This window comes from Telopea speciosissima, chromosome 2, assembly GCF_018873765.1.
Source record: "Telopea speciosissima isolate NSW1024214 ecotype Mountain lineage chromosome 2, Tspe_v1, whole genome shotgun sequence".
NCBI classification, from domain to species: Eukaryota; Viridiplantae; Streptophyta; class Magnoliopsida; order Proteales; family Proteaceae; genus Telopea; species Telopea speciosissima.
In genome coordinates, this window is record NC_057917.1 from 51,081,978 (window position 1) to 51,107,426 (window position 25,449).

Here is a 25,449-nt window from a genome sequence, read left to right on the forward strand (position 1 = left end):
TCACCGGATCTAGCGCCAGCGACTTTACTAGATCGTGGTTGGTGACTCTGTTGTGCAGGGCGTTGAAAGCCATCGCATCATCTAGGTCCTTGATCTCCAGGCTCTCCGTGTTAAAGCGGGCGATATAATCTCTGATGGACTCATCAGAGCGCCGTTTGATAGCCAACAAGTTGGTTGCGGTCTTCTTTTGCTTTATACTGCTCTGGAAGCGGCTGACAAAGGCCTTGGCCAACTCTGTGAAGCTTCGGATCAAGTTAGGCTTCAATTTGGCGAACCACAACGCCGTGGGCCCCTTGAGAGAGGTGGGGAAAGATCGGTAGGACACCACATCGGACCCACCATAGACTGTCATCATGGCATTAAAGTAGCTGATGTGGTCGTTGGGGTTGCCCTTCCCATCATAAGCCTCGAACGTAGGGGGTTTAAAACCCTTGGGAAGCTCTGCTCTCATGAGCTCCCTCGTAAAGGGATGTTGGCCCGGCTTGAAGCTTTAGTCTGGGGCTGTTCCCCTCTCCAGGGTCGTAATTTTTGTGTTCATCTCCCTGAGCTTATGGTCAAGCTCGCTTTCTTCGACCTAGTTGTTGATGGCGTTCGTGCGTGTGCTACGTGCATTCAACTCGTCCCTGAGATCTGGATGGGGTAGCCTTAGTGGGTCTACTCGATTAGTGCGTATGTCTGAGGCCCTGGAATGAGTCCTTTCGGACCTGCTGTGAGTTCTCCGGCTAGTGGAAATTGATTGATCTTCCACGCGTGGGGGTCTGCTCCGGGTAGGCAGGTTCCCCGTACGCACTGTTCCCAGAGGAGGTAGCTCTTGCCTGGATGGGTGCGATGACCCTGCTCTACTTCCTGATGCTCCTACGTCGTCTCTCGCTATCGTCGGATTCTCCCGGGCAGGTCTTGGGAGTACCAGAGGTTGCAACGTTGTCGGTGGTGGTATCGGTGCTGGTGGCAGACCTGCAACCGCGGTGGCTACCGCAGTGGCTGTCCTTAACGCCTGCACCTCACGAGCTATCTCCCTCAGAATCCCACTCTGGTTCAGAACTTGTAGTTGTAGGTCCTGGATCTGGCCGATATTGGCAGGCGCTCTGAGATCTGTTTCAGGGACAAATCCCTGGGGCACCAGTGGCGGAGGTGGTAAAGCCTGAACGCCGCGGCTGGTTTGGCCCTGATTCTGAGTCGTCGTTGGGTCAACCTCTAATGTGGCAAAGGGTTGAGTTCTTACCCCTTCCTCTACCGTGGGTAACTGAGGGTCGACGAAAGCAGTTGTTGTCCATTGTTGCTGGGTCTTCTTTCCCGCATTCCCGCCGCCCCGGGTGTTCTTCATTGTCTGACGAGTCACCGGGTTGTCCATGGCTGGTGGGGCTTGAGCATTGGATGGAACGATATTGGGTTCTCCTACCATGATCTCAAGTTCAGTTAAACGGAGAGTCTAAGACTTTGAGAATTGTATCGTTCCCACAGACGGCGCCAAACTGTTGCATCAGAAATACTCTCGGAACGGATCCTTCCTGCAAGACAAGGATTAGCAGAGAGTACCGGGTCAGGCCGGTGGTCTCACTCCAATGTTTAAGTTAGATCCCTGAGCAATAGTCAAAAAAATTAGAATTCAAATGGATTGGACATGTGTTACCTCCCTTATTTAAGGTGGTGGAGAGTCCGAGTTGTGCCAGAATTGGAAAGCTGAAATCCCGGAGTGGAGTGAGACCATTGGAGAGTGTAATTAGGAGATAATGTTTATCCGTCGATTCCCACACGCCTGATAGGCGTGACGTGGGCGGAAGTCTAGGACCATGTCGATCCCTGATAGACTTGGAGTGTCCTACGTAAGCTTCATAGGATATCTCTTTCGTTGGGCATGTGCAATGACACCTTTGTCCCTCGATTGTCCTCTCGAGCGGGGCTTGGATTTCACGATCTCTGTAGCTCGTTCTGACCGAGCCGGTATTCTTATCCCAACAGGGGGCAAAGCGACCATTTTGTGAAGGCCTATGTTTGGGCACAGGAGCTACACTCTCGCACAAGCTTCTTTTTCCATTTCAAATTTGATTAAAAATAAGGAGAATGATCTCCATGCCCATGTGTTTTAGCTTCTCCCTGGTCAAGCCAAATAGACGCTTCGGAGGGAGAATGATTCAGGTTCTCGTACAAGAATCAGTCTCATAGGCTAGATGCCGCATAGATAGAATCCAAGAGAGCGATTCCATCTGTGCGGCATCTGACTTAAAAGAATGATTCTCCAACCTCCTCCGAAGGGATCAAGGGAGTATCTATAAGGTCCACATGTTTAAGCAAAAGAGAGTATAGAGAGTACGGGGGTGTGTACTATTACCAGTGTGTACATGTTGTCATGTTGATGGTAGATGGATGTTATAAACAGTTCTCTAATCAGGTTGGGTGAGTTTCTCTTGTTTTTAACCCTTAATTCACTGATTTTTTGGGCACTGAATTATGGTGGTGTTGGAGGTGGGGTGGAGGCACAAGTTAGGGGACTGTTCCAAGGGCTTGGGGTGCAAGTCGGTGAAAGTAAGGGTGGACCCACTGGAAAATCCTGCATTTACTCTCTTGGTTGACAAGGTGAAAGTTTTTTTTGTTGTTTTGGTAAGGGAAGTTGACAAGATGATAGTTGCCGTCACCAAAGAGTTATTTTGATGTTTTATTAAATATTAGGCAGTTTTTTGAACAGTTTGAAGTAGTAACTTGGAAGGTATTCTGGGATGACTGTAAATATTTTGATAGTATGCTTGCTTAGAAAACTAGGCTAGATGAGTTTAGGATTACCTTGACCGACAACGTGCAAGATGTTCTTGTTAGTTAATCTTTTTTGTTTACATAAAAAATGTGTGTACACCATTTTTGAAAATTAATTATATCAATTTCAAATTAATGAGGTTGGAAGAAATTTTTTTTTTTTTGGAAACCAGTCTAGTGGTCTATCTGTCCGATCATAGGATGTTCGATGATCCTATCTACCATAGCTCATATCCAAAATTTGTGCATAAGATATGGGAAGAAGGACATTGCCTAGTAGTGCGGACCCTGCTTGCATCAGTGCCAGGCCAATGAGGGATGGATAGGGCATTGATTAGGGAGAGATTTTTCATTTTGTAAGAGGTGGGACAGTCATTTCAAGGGGGTTGTGTCTAGGTGTAAGACACGTGACCAACCAATGTTCTTTTTCTCATAAGTTATATAAAAATCCCTTTTTGGGTATCAAATGGATGGTTGAAAATGCAAGGGAAAGCTGCCAATGTTTAGGGGAGTAAATAATTGACTTTTACCGTGAAAAATGAATTGTAGCAAATCTAAACCATATAAGCTAACATGATTAGGCACCTTACCCTACTCTTCTGGCAAAGTACTACTTAAGGACTTGGCACAGGTAAGCAAATAATGTGTTGTCCACCCTCTCATGTATCAAATTTCAATCCAAAATGAGTATATTATATAAGTCAAAAGTTCATAAAAAGTTATGAAAGCAGATGGGTTTTCACCCAAAAAAAAATTCATATATGCCACTTAACTTTATTAACGTATACTATTGCATATCAAAAGTTATGACATGTTTGTAACTTTGAACCATATTTTGCACGAGCCCTATATCACATGGATCTACCTACTTCCATCAAATATGAATTTGATAGTTGGGGCAGGCTTTATTTTTCAACCACCCCTCCCCTCCACCCAAACAAAAAAAGAAGGGGAGGGGAAAGGGGGATTTTCTTGACCTCACATTCTCATATAGTATCTGAGGTAGGTTGTTCACATCATATAATTTATGAGGTTAGCATTTTAGAGATGGGGCAACCAACTCGGATTTTTCTAGGTTGAGCTTGGGTGGGTTCAAGAAAAATTACATTAATGCCCCTATTTCGAACCAATGGTAACCTGTGAACTAGAATGGAAAATTCACATGTTACATATAATATAGCAAATTAGCAATGGGAAAAAGGGTTCTTTGCACAACTCAACATGACGGGGCTCATCTTATTGTACCATGTGGAAGGATGATGTAGTGATTCCATCCATTGGATAGAGAAGATATGGTTTGGATTAGTCATGCGTCAAATTTGAAGTCTAATTCAATCAAATACGCGTCTATGTGCATCCAGGACAATGCACCATCTTGTTAGTCCTAGTTTTTTTAAATCTTAGACCCCAAAAGTTTTCTGAAAGCCTTATTTTACAATATGGCTAATTCTGTTTGAGCCGAAATTTAACCAGTCAGCAAGGGACTTAGGGATCTAACTGTCCACAAAATTTAAACCTTCTATCAAAACTACCACATAGCTAATATTGCATCATACAGAAAACCCCTCTTAGGCAACGTTTTAAAAAAATTGGATCGGACTGACCCCAATTGAATCACTAGGGCACACGATTTACAGGCAATTCTAGGGGTTTTCCAGGCTGATTCTGATCCGATTTCGGACCAACCCGGATCCCATTTGCAGATTTTAAACCCTGTTCCTAATTGGGCTTTCCAAGAAGCCAAAGCCCATCAAGCAAACATTTTCCTTTTTTAGGGTAAACCCATCAAGCAATTCGTGCTACCAAATGGGCAAAATGGTCTCCACACTGTCTCCAAAACTAAACAAAAAAATGGTCTCCACTCCATTATTGCCTTTAAAATTCAAAGCGACAAAGAAAGAACTTTCTAAACTAGCCGTTACATTGACTTCAAACGCGCTCTCGCTCTCCTTCTCGCGCTCTCTCTCTCTGTCCGTCGCTCTCTTCCCAACTCCCCCTGAGGACTGTAGTCGTAACTCTCTCAGCTCTTCTTTCTGTCTACGTTTTGCATTCTCTCTCACATTGTTCCACCGATCTGTCTCGCTCTCAAGTCTAATAGAATGTTCACGGAAGGCCTGGACGAAAGCGCTATTGAGTGGATCAAGAAGGTATTGAATCTCTGGATGCTCGGTAACATAATCTATGAAATTTTAATCTGCGAACATCTTTTCTTCCAAATCTCTCTGTAAATCTTGACTGGGTTTTGTCTAAGCTTAACGTTTTTCTTTCTATTTTCCTCCAAACAGAGTTTTGATCTTGTTGTATTTCATTTGAGGTCTTTTCAAACATTTCTTTTATCATTTATTGTGAATCTTGAGGTTCTTTGCATTCTTTCACCGAAAAGTAAGGTTCTTTTTAGGGAGAAAAAAACTTTTGCTTTTGATACATGGTATGATATTGTCTTTCCAAAGTTCGTCTCTCTCTCTCTCTCTCTACATGTTTCTTGCAGAAAGACTTCTCACCTGCATCACTTGATGATCTCCAATAGTTTCATCTGAACTTTTCTTGAAGCTTCGTTGTGACGCTTCCTGAATCTTGCAGGGATCAGATGGAGACACACAGCTTCGATCTCCCTTGGCTGAGAGATTTAGTATTGGTACCATCCCACAGTCTCCTTCTTTGCGCAACAGCAAGAATTATCTCTCTTCCCCGATTTTGCCTCCACTGAAGTTCCATTCTGGATTGCTAATGCCTCAAAGTGCAATGACTCTTGGACTCAATGATGACGATGATGAGAGTGTGGCATCAGTTAATATGGATACCGGTTACTCTGATGAATCTGAGGAGGAAGATTTGGGATCTAGTGACCATGACTTGCAGGATAAGCCAATTGTCCAGCGCTACGATGAGGAACTGTTTGTAGCAAAATCAATTTCAAATTTTAATCGAGAATCAGGTAAAGAATCAGATGGCCCACATGGATCAACTATGATCAGAGGGTCTTCAAAGGAGAAACTCAGGATCGAAGTGCCTGATAACATCAGAAGATTTAGAGGTGGTGATTTGGGCATCAGGGAATGTGCCCAGCAGAATTCAAACCAGGGTGGTAGAGATCAGCCTCGGGAACAGGTTGGGCAACCTCGATGCTTGTGATTAATATGAGACGACTTCTCTGTCAAGATATAAGGTTTCAAATGAAATTCCAGTTTTAATAATGCAGTGTGACGTTTGCTTGCAGGGTTCCCATATGGATGGAGTTTTGCCCGACAAGTTAGTAGACTTGGGAACTCCTAGTGCACCTCCCATCATGGAAATTGATAGAGGAGAAAGTAATTTTGAAGTGACGAGCCAGCAGTGGTCATCTCCAACACATTTAATGGAAATGGAACAAACTATCGGTGAGATAAATGTACCAAGTCAAACAAAAGCCTGCTTTGGAAGCCAAGAAACACCAACAGATTCTGGAACACAATCTCAAACAAGCAATGAACCATGTGCATCGTATTGGCAAACAAATTCAATGGATCAACCAATCTTTTATAGTACGAGGTATTCTCTTCTTTTAAGCTCCTTTAAGTCTTGATATTGTTTGGATTGTTGGGCCACATCTGGTTTCCTTTGAGCTGTTTCATCCTGCTCCAATTGGAAGATTAGGCTCTTGTCTTGACAAGAAACATTTGAGTTTTGTGTTTTCTCATGCTCTAGCATATGCTAGGCCTGTCTACGCATCAATTATGTAGTTCCTCTGATCATTGGAGCACCTATGGGATGCACCCAATCTAAAACCAAATTGCTTCTTTACCCTAAGCATCTGTTGCATATATAGTTATGGCTAAATTTTTTCTAGACAAACAAGTATTAAGGGTATCTTTTTTTTTTGGTGAAAAAGTATTAAGGGTATCTCTCAACCGGCAGACGGCAGTAAGTTTTGGCATGTAGAATGGTGATGTGGTAATTTTGCTAGTATGAATACACAGAAAACGGTCTAGAATGGTCACTTGTCAAATTTCAGATCTGAAGTCAATCATATAGGAATATTGGCATATTTCCTTGTATTTTCAATCATCTATTTTTTTTAGAAAAGTTTTATTTTTTCATTATAATTTCAAAGCTTTATTTTACCACTTGACCAACTTCGTTTTGACTAAAACTTGACATGTGAGAAGTGGACATTGGGTGTCTACCATGTGGCATCTGTCTTTGGACCTTCTATGACTAAAAAACTTCAGCTTTATCCAATCTGCCATGTGGCATATGTCTGTGGATCTGCCAGACTAAAAAACTTCTCCCCATAAAACAATCAAAATTTGGGCAGCTAAGTTAATAGAGGTTTCACAGTCTTAGACAAAGAAGCACATTGGGCTGTAGATAACAGTCTTCCAATCAATATACTTATGGCTCTTTTGGCCTTCTCCACTCTAATTGGTAGCCTTCTGACTTAAAGCTATGAATCAATATATTTTTGAACCCCCTTAATTCTTATAGGTAATATAAACATTTTGTGAGTACGTAGGCAAGAGGTATACTCTGGGCCAAAATAGCTCTAAATAAACAGAAAAGTTTATGATATGACGAAGTTGTAAAAATATGTTGTATGTATCAGAATCAATTCATGGTAGGCCAAAGTATACTAATACTACATGAAACGGAGAGAACTTTTATCCTCCATGGATGAAAACACTTTCTTGTTCAACTATCTGAAATTTGTACCACCCCTCTTTTTTATGTTATCTTGTTGATTATCATCACAGCGGTCAAAATGCATGGCAAGTTATGATTTCCTATGATGCATGCATTCGTTTATGCTTGTATGCATGGGCAAGAGGCTGCACAGAGGCACCTGAGTTTCTGCGGGACGAGTGCCAGGTCCTCCGAAGTGCCTTTGGGTATGATGTTAGCCTTCCACTTATTTCATTCAATTCTTGCATTTTTTCCCCTTTACCCTTATCAGCAGTAGTGCTTAAATCTGAAGTTTGGATCACCTCTGCCTTTCTCTGCCAATGTAGTTTGCACAAGTTTTTGCTGCAGCCCCGAAGTGTATATCCAAAAGGAGGGTTTGCTGAGAGTACAGAAGAAAAAGGCACTTTAAAGGCAACAAAGGTTGTTGGAAAGATTAGGGTCGAAGGTAATACAGCAATATAAACCAAGCAGGTTATTTTGATACTTTTCTCTGCAAGTGTTGTTTGAAAATTAACAGAATTGTGAATCTACTTTAAAAGTTCTTGGTTGCTACTATTGATGTATTTTCTTGTTAGTGAACTTGTGGTAGTTGTTTTCTACCTTTTCTGCATAAATGGATTAACTCATCTGTGCTTAATTTCAGTTTCCAAACCTTACCATTACATGTCTACTCATCACTGTTAATTCTTTTTACCAAAAAATAAATAAAAATCACTGTTAATTCTTGATCTTCAAATTTTGAAATTTACTGAGAAACATTTATCATTTGTAATCACAATTGTTCTCAAACAATGATTTTGAGATGTAACTATAAATTAATATTGGTGGGTTTGATTTTGTGATTGCAGTTAAAAAAATTCGTGTTGTGCCAAGACGGAAGCTCAAGATGACATACTCACAGCGAGGGGCATTCTATGTGCAAGCAGGGACAGATTATGTCCGACATGTTTCAGGACTATTGAGAACCGGTATCAGTTCTCTAAGGCTGACCCCATTGTCAGTGGCATCAGAAGGTTTGTCTTTACAGCTCAGAACACTGAAAGCTTGTTTGAGAGTTGGACTGTCAGGGAATACAACAATATGAATCTGCTATGTAAATGTTAGTTACCCAGTGCATGTGCTGGGGTTGGGGATTTACCTGCCATATCTTATGTCCAGTCCAACCCAAGAGATTGAGGTTGAAATTAAAAAGATTTACGCTTGAAACCATCTGACATGCTGATATGTATTCTTTTCTGAATCATGCACTATTCTTTTTTGACCCCTTAGCATGCACATAAGCATCTGTAAAATTGAAAAGAAGTGCATAAGATGCATCATACACCTTGATCTTACCATATGAATATAGATGATAGTAAACCTCTTATGTAGATTTCTGACTATATCTGGAATAGAATGAGTAGTTAGGCAGGTCATTATTACTGATGGCTAAACATGTTTACAGAAGCACTATATATCTGGAATAGAATGAGTAGTTAGGCAGGCCATTATTACTGACGACTAAACATGTTTGCAGAAGCACTATCATGCTTGTTCCGACTGAAGAGTTCTACTGAAGAAATAGATGTGGAACCAGGTTCTGCAATTTGCTTGCATCCAGGAACTGGCGATTCCCATGTCTTGTAAGTTGTTCGTTGTTTCCAAATTAGTGGCTTTATTTGGGAAGGGATGGGACTTAAAGTTGATAAGGACCAATAGACTGAAAAAATCCGGTGTTGGTGTCAAATTGGTACACAGGTCTCACAGATCATTGTTGACTTAAAAATTTACTATGTCAGACAGACCAGATGGGACATTATATTGTTGACCATCCAATTCATTTCACCAGACAAAAACTCTAGCAAATGATATGGCAGAATATAGTTGTCACGGGGTTTAGGCAACCCAAGGCGTTGGAGAGGGCTTGGACACAAGGCAAAACCAACAGCTGAGCAAGGCGTCCAAGGAGCTTGACTACTATGTGGCAGAAAGGTGTATTAGTTGGTTTATTAAGATCACCCACAGATTCAAATTGGGGGGGGGGGGGGGGAGGGAAGATCTCTACTTATTCGATGTTAAGATTTCATGTACTTTTCCACTCAAAGTTATTTCAAGAATCCATCATTGCAGCTGGATAAGTAATTTCTGATTTGCAAATGTGATTCAGTTTTCCAGAAAGCCAAGGGGATGCTCTATTGATAGAAGTCCAGGATATGAATAAAGTTATCCAAGGTCGGGCAACAATTCAAATTTCATCCTTGACTGAAAATACGGTATGCATCCTTCTTTCCCACTAGAGGTTTTTGAAAGAATTATTTTATCAACCACCTCACTTTTTGATCGATGTGATTCTCCAAACTGAGCAGAGTGATAGAGTTCGGTGGTGGCCAATTTACCATGATGATCATGAATGTGTTGGAAAAGTTCAGCTCTCTATTGGTAGTACAATTACTTGCGATGACACTAACCCCACAAAGGTTTGTTTCTTTCCTTTTACCTGATATATGAACCAAAAATGAAATGCTTATCCTTCGAAAGAAACATAACAAGTTAGATGAGGGCATCCAGAGCCTCTATGTTGAGAAAAGGCTCATTGCCAGGAGTTGAGTTTGAAATTCAGCTATGCTAATTCTGGTTCGACTTAATAAGATTATGAAATGCTCGTTGACTATGAAATGCAGATTCAATCTTCCTGACCCAACTAGAAACATTTCTCTTAGTTGCATGGTGACTCTCACAATGCTAGTCAGCTTATTACAAGACCCAATATGGAGTCTTTTAACTGCATAAATACCAAATTAGATCACAATAAGTGAAAATTCCAAATCAAATTGGACTCTCTCCAAAACAGAGAGCATTAAAACAAGACAAGTAGCTGAAAGTCTCAAGTCCCTCTAGACTTGGGTTTGGTGGACTTGGCTTACAAGAGTGAGCATTTTGCAGGTCTGCATCAGAATGTCCATACACAAATTATCTTTCTTTCTTGCTCCATATCATGACTTCAATTAATTCTTTTTGCACACTTCTATGATTCGAAATCTTGATTGTTTACCCTTTGCATCCAGAGCGGACCTGTCGTGGAAACGCTGGCTTATGATTTTGTGTTGGAGGCTGCTTTGCGTGCGCAGCATTTTCATCCCCGAAACTTGAGGTTACATGGACCTTGGAGGTGGTTGTTGAATGAATTTGCGGACTACTATGGAGTTTCTGATTCATACACTAAACTGAGGTACTTTTAGATATAAATATGTCAAATTACTCCTTATAGCTAAAGATGTTCTATGATTATGTCCATGCAACATATCCTAAATTTTCAGTTCCTTTTGTTATTTTAAATAGGTATCTTTCATATGTCATGAATGTGGCAACACCAACTAAGAATTGCTTGGAGCTTGTGCATGAGTTACTTGCACCTGTGATAAAGGCCCGAGGAGAGAAAAGTCTAACTAGACAAGAGGTGAGCCCCATAAGTGCACTTCAGTATTATTTTCAATTTACAGCCATTGTTTACATACTCACTGGTACTATAGATTCTATCTTCAACGGAGCCACAAGCACTAAAAGTTCTGTATCATAACAGTGAAATATAAATATGGAAATTAAGGTAAAAAAATTGTATAAATTTACATTGGTGACAGTTTCATCAACAATAGAATCCAAGTTAGATCTTTGGTGATTGTTTCATCAACAATAGAATCCAGTAATTAAAAGCAAAGATCTTTGGTATATTTCTATGAGTGCTTATATCTTGAATCCAAGACAGGTCTTTCTGTTTTGGATTCCAAGCTGGATTTCTGGTCCAGATCAACCAATGACCAGAGACGATGAAATTTTATTAACGAAAAATTATCTTGGTTGGGAGGTTCCAGATTGCTAACAGTGGCCTAATTATATCATAACACATTAAATTTCCCACCCAACCTTAGAGATCATATAGGATAGTTAATGAATGATGTTGCCAATTTTCCAATTCAGTTAAATGTTTATGATGCCTGGCACCAAGGTCAATGCTTCAGGCACACATTGACACGGAATGAATGCATTTTGTCTTTAGGACTATCAAGTGTTTTTCTTTTCAATTTTTCTGAAAAATTGCTCTATTATTTAGATGAACCTTATGTGAGAAATAATATATATTTTTTTTTTTTTTGGGTTGCAGAAAAGTATATTGTTGGATTGTGAAACTCAAGTCGAGAATCTGTTAGCAAATGTTTTTGAGAACTACAAATCATTAGATGAGCTCACTCCAACAGGCTTGGCAGACTTGTTTGGTCCAATACTAGAGTGCGCAGCACCAGCTTTAGTTCCTGCAGTGACAGTGTACACCCTTCTTCATGATATCCTTGCTCAAGAAGCACAAACAATATTGAGAAATTATCTACAGGTAAGCCATATGCATCATATTCAAATGTACATATGGACAAATATTTGCATATAGACATGCATATGCATCATAACTTGCAAAATTTATAAGAGATAGACCTAAGGTCAATCAATGTCGATGATACTTCCACCGCCACATTAATATCAACCTTGCCTACTTTCTGACTTGACTGAATAATAAGTGCATCATTTACATGATGTATACATAACCCAAAACTACGTTACCCTGGTGCAATGTGACCATCAGATTTGAAATTACTGGATGGTTAAAAGCTAAGTAGTTGCAAAGGAAGCTACTTAAATTGTTTAATTATTGCCCTTTTTTTTTGTTGTTGCAATGGAACAAAACATAATTACAATGCATGAGGGCTTACGAGAAGCATCTGTGGTCAGTTATTGCCAATTTACCTACATCATTTCTATAGTCTCAGTTTTGCCAACTGATCAATCTGGACTAAATGATAGGAGTACCTTTTGCATGGAAGGGCATAAACTGGGACTAAGTCACCCTGTTGGACATTGAATTTCAGATTTAAAACAACTGGATGGTTCAGAATAGGCTAACAGTTGAAATAAAAATTCTTTGAAGTGTGCCCAGATCCCTTTTCCTAATTGATTTCATGTTCATCATATAGAATTTTGCAGAGAGGTTACGCAGTTTGATTTGTTTTGATCACTCTCCGTAGGCAGGATTTGCTCATGACTATAAAGAGATCTAATGAAACAGAATTTTCTTACAGAAAGCAGCTACAAAAAGGTGTAGGAGACATATGATGGAAACCGATGAATTCATGTCAAGCAACACAGAAGGTTTTCATATGGATTCCATGACCATCTCCACAGCGTATCTCAAGATGAAGAACTTGTGTATAAACATAAGCAACGAGATTCAGGCAGACATCAAGATTCACAATCAGCACATACTTCCAAGGTACTCCAGTGTTCCCATCTTATCTTCATGAATGGTGGGAAACTGGTATTCCATTTTGAAGTTTAACTAACTTGTCCCATTAGAAGATGCATGTGTGACTTAACCAGGAAGCACTTACAATTGGTGTAGCACTAAATGCTTGGAACCCAAATTACACTAAGTTGTCCAAGTTTAGGTTGGGGTATGAGTTTTTTGGGTGTTAAACAACAAGCAAGAAGTGAAATGTGCATCTTGGCAATTTTTTTCCTTCGATTATTTGCCAACATAATCTGACATATATGCCCTTCTTTCAGTTCCATAGACCTGTCAAACATAGCGGCTGGTGTCTACAGCACTGAGTTGTGTAACAGATTAAGAGGCTTCCTGGCAGCTTGGCCCCCATCAAGCCCTTCACCTCATGTAACAGAGCTTTTGATCGCAACTGCTGATTTTGAGAGGGATCTTCAGTCATGGAATATCAGGTTCAGCCTAAAAAATCTCCATGCATAGTATTTGTTATTTATTACAAGAAGCCTCTCCCATATTACTTATCAAAACAATAAATAGCATAATAGAAAATTGGCAACTTTCGATATTCCTCTTACCTTTATTATCTTCTATCTAATGTTCTAACTTTTGCCCCAGCCCGGTTCATGGAGGTATAGATTCAAGGAATCTGTTCCACGATTATATAATGATCTGGGTAGAAGATTGGCAACTTTCGATGCTGGATCTTTGCAAGGCAGAGAAGGTCTCTCTCTCTCTCTCTTATGCTTGGTACAGATCTATGATGAGAGATTTGTTCATATAAAATACCTATTTGCTAACTTGTGAAATAATATTGCACCTTTATGAAGCCAAATCAGTTTGTTCGGTTCCATTTTGATCAGAACTCCTTGTGACAGGTTCCATGGAATGGAGTAAGTACAAATCATTCCACTTCACCATTTGCTGAGAATATGTATGAGAAAATTAAAGATGCTCTAAGTGAGTATGAAGTAGTGATTAACCGATGGCCCCAGTACTCTTTGATTTTAGAAAATGTAAGTTTGTTCCTGTATTCTCTCAATACAAATCTGGGTCAAACTAGTGACAGACAATTATTTGTATCTTATTTTTGGATTTATCCAAATACATTGTATCTATTAATATCCTCATCTTTCTTGACACTATTTTGTTTTGGAAGGCTGTTACAAACATAGAACGAGCAGTCATGAAAGCATTGGAAAAGCAATACAGTGAAATTCTAATGCCTTTGAAAGATAGCATCCCCAAAAAACTTGGAATGCATGTGCAGAAACTTACAAGAAGACAATCCACAACACTTTATTCTGTTCCTACTCAAGTAAGAATGGCAAATTTACTTCTTAGTTCCAGTCCATTTAGAAAGACAGAAACTTCAGATTTATATGTTTTTTGGAATGTCACTTAGTAGTATTTCATGCATATGGCAGTTGGGAACTTTCCTGAATACCATCAAAAGAATTCTCGATGTTCTGCACTGCAGAGTCGAGAATATCTTGAAACCTTGGGCCTCCTGTCTACCAATCAATGGAGAAAAGAAGTCAATTTTTGGGGAACAAATGAATGGAATTACGGTTATGTTAAGAACGAAGTACAAAAATTACATGCAAGCAACTGTGGAGAAGCTCATTCTCAATGTAAGTGTTTCCTTTTCTATCCCTCAGGTTCAGGTTTCTAAATTTTCATTTTGCAATGTTATATAGATGTAGAAAAGAAGAGATGCCAAATCAGTATTTGCTTTTGAGAATAAATATTTACATCCTCTAAAAAAATATTTGATGAATCATTAATTGTGCGTCTTAATCTGAAAAAAGAATGCAATAAAAGTTTTATATGATTCTTTCAGACACAAGCCAATCGAAGCACACGGCTCAAAAGAATACTGGAGGAAACCAAGGAAGAAGATGGGGAAGCTGATGTCCGTGAAAGGATGCAAATGCTAAGTTCACAACTCATAGATTCCATTACAAACTTGCATGAGGTCTTCTCAAGCTGGATTTTTGTTGCAATATGCCGTGGGTTCTGGGACAAGATGGGTCAGGTAACAGGGAGATGCAATATCCTTTCTTGTTTTATGATTTTTTTTTCAGGAATGAAAATTGAAGTTTTTATGTGTTTTTTCTTGTGGTATGTTGCTAGACTGTTTTGAAGTTTCTTGAGAGCAGGAAAGAAAACCGAATCTGGTATAATGGATCTTATTATGCTCTTGGGGTAAGTAATCTATGAAGTCCACATTTTGCATAGCAGTTTTATGCCATATCCCAACATCATCAAAGTATTTTGGGGAATCTGATATCTGAATTCTTTACCATTTATAAAGTGTGAACATAAACATCCACAGTTAGGACCAAATTGACTTACAAGTATGTTGACAGACTGATAAGAGGGAGTCCTTTTACTCTACTTGCGTGCTACAATGAACAGAGCAATAACAAGTGAACTTCTTTCTCATCTTTGGTCGCAGATTTTGGATGACACTTTTGCTTCCCAGATGCAGAGATTGCAAGGAAACGCACTGCAACCAAAAGATCTTGAGCCCCCTCGTTCAGTAATTGAAGCTCGTTCTGTTCTTTGCAGAGACACACGAAATACAACTGACCCATCCAATTACTTCTATGTCTAGTAGCAAGAAATTTCATTTTCTCAGCGCGAAGATCTGTGACTGGTGGATGCTCCATGTTTCAGTGTCTCTGATTCATTTCTTATTTTCTTGTACAGGCTGTAGCTCCATTTATCTTCATAGTTATTCTTTTGTATTATTAATATTCTTTTTCATATGTTCAGAAGGATGTAATCTTGAATGGTTTCAAAAACATTGTGTACTTGATGCCAAACAAAAGAAATAAAAATAAATAAAATAAATTTGCATCCTTTCTCATTTAGATGAAAAACAAACAGTGCGAGACAGTAGGCAATGCAAATTTGCATCTGTTTCTTATGCTTGCAATCATAGTTGTCAAGGCGGTAAGGCAACCCAAGGGGTGGAGGGGTGTCTAAGCGCTTAGGCGACCAAGGCGTCCCAGTGCTATTTTTTATTTCCCCTCTTTTCTAACATTATTTAGTATGCTACAATATGTCACATCAAGTCATCAAAAGTCAACACAAAAATAGAAGACAACAGAACTGAAGAAGCAAGCTATTGGAAGTTCGAGACAATCAAAACATACATTTGGTTTATATGTTCTTGGAATTGGTTATTTTCAGGCATACCTAGTTTCACATTTGGTTTATAGTGTACTTAGAAAATATGATCTTATCAATAAGTAATTACACTACTCTCGATTTAGAGAAATGTTTTTGTTCTCTAAGAAATTTGATTGATCAAATGATTTTATTTTTACATTAGACTTTTTGTATTAGGTAGAGCACAAAACTAGCTTTTTAACAAATCCAAAATTGCTTAAATCTGATTTATATTGAAGGAGTTATGTTCCGGTCAAACCTTATTTGGTGTGCGCGAATGCTGTCAAAATCACTCTGAATGAAATTTTTTTTTTAAAATACCAAAACAATGAATATTTTACCACCACTTTTGGTTTTTAGCAATTTTTACCATATTAAGATTTATGGAATTTTTAGATTTGAGAAAAAACCCCAGAGCATTAGAAAGTTGAAATGTTATCTACCGCTAAAAATTGAGTTTTTGTTCTTGAACTGGGGGCTTGACTTTTTATCATTTTGGAATTTAATTTTTTAACTATTTTTATTGGCATTCAAATAAGGGGGTATTTGCTTATTTATGAATAATATCTTAAGTAAATGAAATACCAAATATAAAATAAGTACTAGAACTTGGTTCAATACCTATTAAACCAGTGCAACGCGCCCTACAATAAGGTGGCAGCCACCTAGGCACCTAGAAATCCTCCTGGACGCCTAGGCGGCACCTAGGTAACACCTATGCTTGCAATTACTTACCACCGGTGTGAGAATGGCTTGATCACTTATCTTTCAAACTCATGGAAACGTTGAACACCCTCCACCCACCCTGTGGCCTCAAAAAAAGAAAAAATAAATATAATGAAATAACTTCCCCCAATCTTTCTTAATGTAGCAGCCTCATAACCATTAGTCATGTGTCTAGAAGTAAAGTAATTTTTCGGCTTCTCCTTATAAGACCTCTTATTAAAAGGGCTACCATTCATGCAGAATAAGTGCATACCTTACCACATATTCATAAGGCAGAAGCCTCACAGCAGAAAACTTTTTCATTTCACTTAAAAGGGGGAAGGGAAAATGAAAAACAGGGGTGGGGTGCGGCTTCTGTGCCATCTCTCCTATCATTTGAAAATGAAATCACCAATTCACCATGTTCTCTGATTTGAACTCTGACATTAACTCTTAGTTTCACATTTATTTGTACAAATTGAAAATAGTGAAATATTAAAAATATAAAAGGAGGGAAGAACCCAAAGGAGAGTAACGCATCAAACTATAAGTAAAGCCAAGCAACACAATTTTTTTTTTACACTAGAAACTTTGCTTCTCAATCTGGCAGTGGAAAATCTACAAGAGATATTTTTAAATTCTGTTCCCAAGGGAGACCCTTGAATACAACATTAAAAGTGAAATGATCACAACCCTTCCTCTTTGTGATCACAGCCTTTGCTTCTTGTTGAATTTGCTGGAGAAGAGCTGCCTACCGCCTGCTGCAATGTTGCCTGGAGATGTTTCCGTGGATCTGCTTCCCTTTCTTCCTCCAGCACCACTACTGACTGATACCCACGACTTTCAGTACCACCATTCTGCTGTTCAGTACTTGTTAGACGAACTGCAGGAGCATTGCTTGTTGGCTGCGGCAACTGCCCTTGACCAATCTGTGAACTTGAAGGGTTAGAAGAAGATGCACGATTGCATAACATAGAGCTCTGTGATGCTCAAACTGGATCAGCCTGATTCATTAGGATTGACTGTTTACTATAATTACTAAGAGAGAAAGCAGGCACATTTCCTGATTCCTGCTTTTGGACAAAAAGAGAGGCCAACTGTGCAAGCTGTTCAGGCTGCAATGGGCATAGATGTAGATGCCTGAGATTTGGTTTCTTGTTGAGTGAACTTTCTGGGCCAGATACAGGAATACCCAAAATTCCAGGTGAGAAATGACCCAAGCTTGCCTCCTGCATACCCTTGGCTTTATAGAATGATATTCCTGCGTGATGGAATAATCAGGATGGATAGCAGCATTGCTGGATATTTGGGAAAGTATATTTTCGATACAAGGACTTGGGGTCCACAGGTCATGAGACCAGTTAGATGGAAACACAAGGTTGTGATGCTGTACCTGCTTTCATTCAGGGACTCCGGAAACAGCCCAACTGAATGGATGGATGCTTGTAACGATGCACATGATACTTAAAAAAGGGAACTTTCCAACTACTGATTTTCTTTGATGCAGAGACAGAAGTTCCTGATGGAATAGGTTCTGAAGATGTGTTCACATAGTTTTTTGACTTTGACACTGGGCAGATGACCTAACACAGGTGTTCCTGATTTTAACAAGAATAGGTATTAAAAGACTTCAGTTTGGAACAACAGGAATAGATATTAACCATAACAGTCGTAGAAGCCAGTGAGCACAAAGAGAACTCCATTCTGGTAGCAATATCAACTCAACCACACCAATTATCAGCATCAATAGTAGAGAAAATCTTTGTGTCGAATAAATCCAATCAGCAACCAGAAAAAATAGAAGGCAGAGCATACCAATCAACCACAATCCAAAAAAATATCATAGCAGTAACAACAACATCAACATCATAAGCCCTTCTCAAGGAAGGCAGGTAGCAAGTATAATCTTCACAAAGAAGATAAAAGGGCAGCATAGGTCGGTTAACCACCACTGGTAAAAGCAGTATAGCTAATCACTGATAACAGCACAAGGTTGCTGGGAACCACAAGTAGCAGCATAAGGTTGTTGGGGACCACTGATAAAAGGCAGCATAGGTTGCTGACCACAAGTAGCAACATAAGAATCTTGTTGCTGAAAACCACAAGTAACCACCTTCATAAGATAAAAATATTTGCCAAGGACACAGGCAAATGACACGAACAAGCAAATAATAATAATAATCTTCAACTGATGACTAGAGCAGATGACAATAGTAATCTTCAGATTTCTGATAAGAACTCCAATCTCCCCCTCACATGTAGCAGTAAACATGGACAAATAATGCAGAGGAGCAAAAGGATAACCCATCATCATATGACATCAATAACCAGCATCACCAAATAACAATAAATCCCATAATTAAGAGCAGCCACACTATGCAGACTATATAAAGAACTCCAATGCATGACAAGGCAAATGAATAAATTAATAACTCAACCAGAGAGCCTGATGTCTCCCAAATTCTGGTCAAATGCTCTTTGCAGAATATAATAATCCCCAAAAATTGAGTTTATCCAACGGTTTGTTTGCAATATATACAGCAAGCCCACCAAATTAATAAGTTGCCAAGAAACCAAAGAAAAGTCCCTCCACAGGACTTCGATGGAGCTGAAAGTTTGGGATAATGTCTACCTACCCCAGCCCTATGAAATCCAAGTGATAACCCAGCAAGGTAACACTTGAATCATAAAAGAACTGTTCCTGAAATTTCTCCTGGCGGTGGAACACAAACCAACTATAAAAATGGATTTGGTTTTCTGTACAAGAAGACTATTACGGAACCGGATTGAGGGTGTTTGGTTGCCTATGGGAGAGTGACTTATGCTCAGAATATCAGGCTGAATGGATCGATTACAAAGGAGATCGATCAATGTTAATGAAAACACCAAGAAACACGAAGAAACAGAACATATTCAAGCAAAGATGACACAAAGATTTAAGGTGGTTCATACACCAATGTGATGCGCTACTTACATGGGCTGAAGATGATTCACTACGTAATGGAAGAAAAATTACAATGAAGATCTCTCAAGAACACCCAAAGGTCACAACAAGAACTCTCCCCAGAAAACCCTAACTCGAAAATCCCCAAAACTCACTTCTCACTCTTGCTTACGCAACAATACAATTAAACAAAGAAAGACTCCTCCAAGTCGGATTGATCCATCGGGTCGGGTCATATCATACCGCAGGGGCAAAGCCCCCCGTACCCCTAAACGAGATCAGTAATAGACTTTGGACTTGGGCTGCCGCAACCATCATAGACCTCACAAAATTTCCCTTTTGGGTTGCCACCAAAAATGTCAGAGTGCGGCAACCTTCAAAAAAGGTACAAGAATTCAAGACACACATTAACAATCAATCTTATAAAGGCTGCACAATCACAGGAGCAATAACCAAAGTCCAATTGCAGGAGCAAAGCATAACAGATCATAAGGAAGCAGCAGCAGGAACAATAGTAACCAAAAGGCATGAACAATCTTCATAAAATAAAGTAAGAAACCCTAGTTTTTTATGTTTCAACAACTAAGGGTTTTAGATTTTTTTTTCTTCTTCATAGCTTTGATACCATGTGACAAAATCTTAACAACCAAAACCTGAGAGAGAATGTAATTACAACCAAAGTCAAAAGTAACTAACAATAACTTAAAGACTTAATAAGACACTAACGATGAAACACGATGGGGATGCTCCCCCTATCGTGAGTAACCTTTAACAATCTCCAATTGATATTTTATAACATATAGGGGCCAGCAATGGTAAAAGGCTTGGACTGCCAAGGAAAATGCCCAGGTTTGAGTCTTGAGTGCTGCCACTTTGCCCCAAAATGCCGAAGTTTAGGACCGACTACAAACTTAACCCTCCTATATCCTGCATAGGCGGGTCCAACAATGGGTAATGGCCCTTTTTATTTTTTATAATATACAAAAATCAACAAAAAACTCCTAAATGATAAATAATTTTTCTACCTTATTGAAATATAATATATAATATATGTTAAGCATAAAATATTAGACAAATATATAATATTAAATTATTGGGACAACAATTTGAAAAAAACAAAAAAACAGACAAAATCCGAATGGAATCAACTATCTTTAGTTTCACACATTTTTTCAAGTGATACATGTGGGCAAGTAAGGCTGTTATGTATGTCTCGAATTCTTGTCTGACATTTTTGGTGGTGACCCGAATGGAACTTTTTCTGAGATTTGTGATGGTAGCGGAGGGCTTGGGCCAATACGCCCCAGCTAGGAGGCCATCACTGATCTCGTTTGGGGGTGTGGGAGCGAAGCCCCGCGGTATGGTTCGACCCGACCCAATGGATCGACCTGATCAGTACTTATATTCAATACCTGCTTTGTTGTAAAGTGAGTGAGATTTGGGGTTTTCGATTTAGGATTCTGGGAGAGAGCAGCAGCGCCGTTTTGGGTGTTCTTGAGAGATCTCCATTGTAATTTTCTCCGATTTACATAGTGAAACATCTTCGCCTTCGCCCATGGACATAGCACACCATACTGGTGTGTGAACCACGTTAAATCTCCGTGTCATCTTTCTCTGTTTTTTGTTTTTGTTCGTGTTTTTGTTTGGTGTTTGCTCTAATAAAGGCAGTTGGGTAGGCCCTTCTTAGTGTTCACCTTTGAATAAATCCTTGTGAGCTCATATATGCCATATGTGGATACCATTGCAATGGCAAGGAAAATCGGAAAACAATAGAATTAATTAGCAAAGAGATAGCCAGCTGGAAACTCTTTCTGACATATCCAAATCTCTCTGAAATTCCTCCGGCTCATTAGTCCCGAAAATCTTCATCTATCAATTATTAATACACACAAATTGAACCTAATGGCTTCCAACAGGAAAGCAGTGAGCATGACATACAGGAGTTGTCCCCTTTGCTATTGTCCCTTCCTAATTCCATTCTTCATTTAGAGGAGACTGATGACATAACTCAGGAGTTGATCTTTGCCATTTAACAGCATTAGCAAAATAACCAGAACCTGCATCAAAAGCTCTTGTAGGAGGATCTTGCATAATCATCTCCTACCCCATGAACACGGATTAAGTTCATGGCATGATCAGAATCAATGGTCCAGGTTCAAAGTTTTTATTGTGGGCCTCACGCTCACAATAAAAACCAAAATATGGTTTATCTTGTTCCAAATCAGAAAAAAGGATACTCTGGAAGCTCTTCCTCAGTAGGAAATGACCAGGTCTTCTTTTCTTGTAAGAAGGAAAAAGCATCAACTGTCAAGTTCCAAGGATTTTCATTAAACAGACTTTTCAGAGGAAACCTGTCTACAGAAAAATCGTGATGATGAATTGATGAGCACCCCTGGCATCTCTGTTCTGCTCATATATGTCTTCTGATAGTCCCAATTGGGACCCTGGAGCTTTTAAACTCATCTTTTCAAAAGCACTGCCTCCTACCAAGCCCAGTGATACCAGAATCTCTGGACTCCAAATTAGAAATAAAGCATGGGGATCGCATGTGGGTCTCCAGCTGAACTCCCCAAATTTCTATCCAGTCGGAAATTCTCAGTGGGTTCTTGTCCAAGGATGAAGAAGTAAAAAAATTCCTTCCATGCTCAGATGGGCCAACACTCTTTGCAAAGCAGATATTTACAAGTGAATTGTTAAGAATTCCTTGAAGAGCTTCTTTTGCTCTGCAAGCAGATACTACATTCCAGAATCACACAAAGGGGTAGCTGCGGCCAAGAAACACAGTAATCTTCTCAATCTCAACAAATGGCATAAACACAGTAATCTCCCCTATCCATAAACATCTCACTTGGCTCTACATTTTTATCCCCCATCCTAGACTCATCCAGACATGATTGTTCAGGAGGACTAGTGTGATGTGTTTGTGAATCCCTCTGAAAGAATGTTGTTCATCTTGATGTTGCTGGTGGTCCTCATCAAGTGCTGTTTGATTGTTAATGGTCTTTCCTGTAATTTAAAGGCTCTGGAAGATAAGTGAAAGAATTGAACAGACTTGTAATACTCATACAAGTTCGCAACTGTGTCAAACCGAGAACACTATCGGATTGATCAAACCCACTAAAACCAAACCTATAAGATCATAAGTATATGTAACACTGATACTCTGTGCGTGCAACTTGAACTCTATTTTGATGAACAAGGGATTGCACCAGAAGAGAGAAAAGTAAAGAGGAAAAGGATAAAGATGTAGCTGAACTTCCAACTAGCCTAAATAAGTCCAACAAATTTAACTTGTGAATTTGTACGCTATAAATCAAGAAGAGATTGGCCCCTAGAATTCTGGGAGCTGTGAGGGAGGAGGGAAAGGAAAAACCATGTAGCTGAATTTCCAACTTGACTTCCATTAAGCAATAAAAAACCTGTGGTTTAGCAATACATAGCCAAAATTTATTAAGCATTTGATTAAATGATTTTCCAGCATAGAATATGACAAACAAATTTAACTTTTGAAAAGACACAGAATTTAACTTTTTTAGGGGATTATTATCTAAATCAGATTCTCTCAAGGCTTATTATTCTCAGTTGTTTTAAAGTTACATACATATAAGATGTATTTGTTTTAATATGTGGGCCCGACTGAAGTGTACATGGCATTGGAGAGTTACCAAACTTGATGAATTTGTTCAACTCTCTGCCAGTGTTTACTGCTGGTCCCAAGCCCGGATAAAGGACTTGGTGTGTCAGGTTGGCAGCTGGCATCGAAAAAACCTTACTTAGCTTTCCCTTTTATGTGGTATTCTAGAACCTTACTGACCTTATTTAGTTGGGATAAAAGGCTGAGTTGTTGTTGTGGTTATGAAAATCCGAAAGTGCATGAGATCTTGTTTCTTCTGAGGATAGATAACATGTTCTTCCTCTCCACTTTTATCTGCTCCAGTGTCTGTGGTTGCTGCAGTACAGAAGCTTGGGTAAAAGAAAGTGCCAGATTCTTCTTCAATGCAAATTTATGGTAGAAATTCGTTGTTCATATGGGGAATTAAATTCCCTACTTCCTCTATAGAACCAGATTCTTAAACAATGGCAGTCCCAAAAGACTGTGGAATCAACTATATAAAAACCAGATTCCTAGTAAGTGCAGTTTATCTTGTTCCTATTTCTACCCTACAGGCGAAACCAAATGGCTACCATTCTAGCATAGAAGATGAAATGTGAGAGAGTTGGAAGGTGTATATGGTAACAAGGTAAAAGAGTCTGTTAGGTTGGGGCTTATTCCTGTAAATGGTCTCGATACTTAGGCAGTTAGGCCCATGGGTGGGTTTAGGGTTACATGTAATAATGTCTTTATATCTGAGTTAAACTTTTTGAATGCTAGTATGCGTGAGTGAAGTCATGTTTTCTTTAACAAGGCAAAAGATTATACAGGACAACCCCAAAATTGGGGGACAGCGGAGGAGAAGCTCCAATGCTGGAGAAACAATACAAAACCAGATTACAATAGCCAGACCTGAAGTCCCCATGAGGAAACAATGTGATGGTTCATCTTGCTGTTCAGACAAGAGGATTGGAGGTGATTGACCTTGGATTTAAGTTCGAAGTCAATGGAGCTCCAAATATGATTCCAGGTAAGGGAATTTAGGAGTCAACCTACACATATGTGACAGAGGCACAAAAGGCCATCTTGATCACCAGATTGCAAATCAAATTCCCTTTGAATTTCTTTAGGATCCATCTCTATTCTCCTTCAAATGGAAGAAAAGGCCTAGAACGAGGCCAACATTTCTGAAAACCCCTTTCCAAACTTGCAGCAGTTTTGAATCCTGAGGTTCCTATGAAGAAGTAGTCCCTGGATGGAGAGAGTGTGAGTCAAGGTTCGCCAGGCAATGATGAAGCTACCCTAGGAATGTGAACCACCACCCTCCAGCAGGGAACACAAAGGTACCTTTAGAGCGAACCAAATCCCAAGTTGAGGCCAAGGAAAAGCAATTGGAGGAAGAGAGGTCATCAGGATGACTTCTAATAACCCCCATAGCAAGAGTCTGAACTTCAGGATCTTTCTCCAAGTCCTTGCATCAAATGGGCAAGAAGTCTTCCATAATAGCTTCAAAAGGCCAGCCACATTGACATTTTTCACCCCCTCTTCAAACCTTCCTTCATTCTTTAGAAGACATATATATACACTCGTGAGGGACTCAACCTTTTTGATGATTGAGCCGGGAATCCCAAAGATCCCACAGTCCAATAAAGATATGAATTTTGCATAACTGCTCTAACAAGCTCCAACCTGCCATTAAAGGATAGTAATTTTCATATGAGTAAAGAAACAATCGTGTTAAAAAAAGAAGTACAACATGAATGAAAAGAAAGTTGTTGAAAACAAATCAGATCGAAATTGTTGGCAACAAACTAACCTTTGCAAACTCGATTTTCAATGGCATGCCTGAAACAACAAGTCCTTGATGATTGCATCTTCACCTTTCCTGAAGGTTAAAGCATCATGGGGGGTTAGTGTTCCTCCCATGTAGCCCAATCCCCACGGATTTTATTTCTTCCTCCCCTACCAATTTGCACCAACCATACACTCGTCACGACCAAAAGGAGATCTCAGCTAAGGAAGCAGTCGCCTCTAAATCACAAAACCTAGTAATCAATGAAAGATAATTTACTAACATCCCAGAAATTGAAGACAGGTTGAAGAAACTAACCATCTTTCTTGGGAAAACTACAGCAGAGAAACTACTCTGCCGCTTTTGTCGTTGTTTTTTCTTCGTTTTCCTTGCCCTACCCATCTTCTAAAACAGAGAGCTTAATAAGCTCGGCAACTGAACAAATGGAAAGTGAAGCCAGTGTCAGTGATGGCAAGAGCCGACATCCAAATCGCTCATATTGAAAGAGCTTCAGATAAACATTTAGAGAG

At 39.4% G+C, this 25,449-nt stretch overlaps 1 protein-coding gene and 1 pseudogene across 4 annotated transcripts; one reads left to right on the forward strand and one right to left on the reverse strand.

Moving 5' to 3' along the window:
* Window positions 1-4,727: 4,727 nt before the first annotated feature.
* LOC122649572 lies at window positions 4,728-15,358 on the forward strand. 4 transcript variants are annotated; one of them, XM_043842771.1, is made up of 21 exons: window positions 4,729-4,895; window positions 5,329-5,856; window positions 5,966-6,276; window positions 7,479-7,613; window positions 7,734-7,852; window positions 8,256-8,420; window positions 8,924-9,029; window positions 9,554-9,659; window positions 9,753-9,863; window positions 10,452-10,615; window positions 10,726-10,843; window positions 11,546-11,770; window positions 12,510-12,700; window positions 12,994-13,161; window positions 13,325-13,430; window positions 13,585-13,722; window positions 13,866-14,024; window positions 14,134-14,340; window positions 14,550-14,744; window positions 14,843-14,914; window positions 15,168-15,358. In XM_043842771.1, exons 1-21 carry the CDS (start codon window positions 4,848-4,850, stop codon window positions 15,324-15,326), a joined length of 3,531 nt encoding a protein of 1,176 aa, XP_043698706.1. In that variant the 5' UTR covers window positions 4,729-4,847; the 3' UTR covers window positions 15,327-15,358. The 4 variants fall into 4 exon arrangements, with proteins under 4 accessions (XP_043698707.1, XP_043698706.1, XP_043698709.1 ...); XM_043842770.1 differs by having other exon boundaries at window positions 4,730-4,895; window positions 9,750-9,863; XM_043842772.1 differs by lacking the exon at window positions 14,843-14,914 and having other exon boundaries at window positions 4,728-4,895; window positions 9,750-9,863.
* A 1,831-nt stretch (window positions 15,359-17,189) lies between these two features.
* Window positions 17,190-25,321, reverse strand: LOC122650828 (annotated as a pseudogene).
* Between the last annotated feature and the right edge of the window lie 128 nt (window positions 25,322-25,449).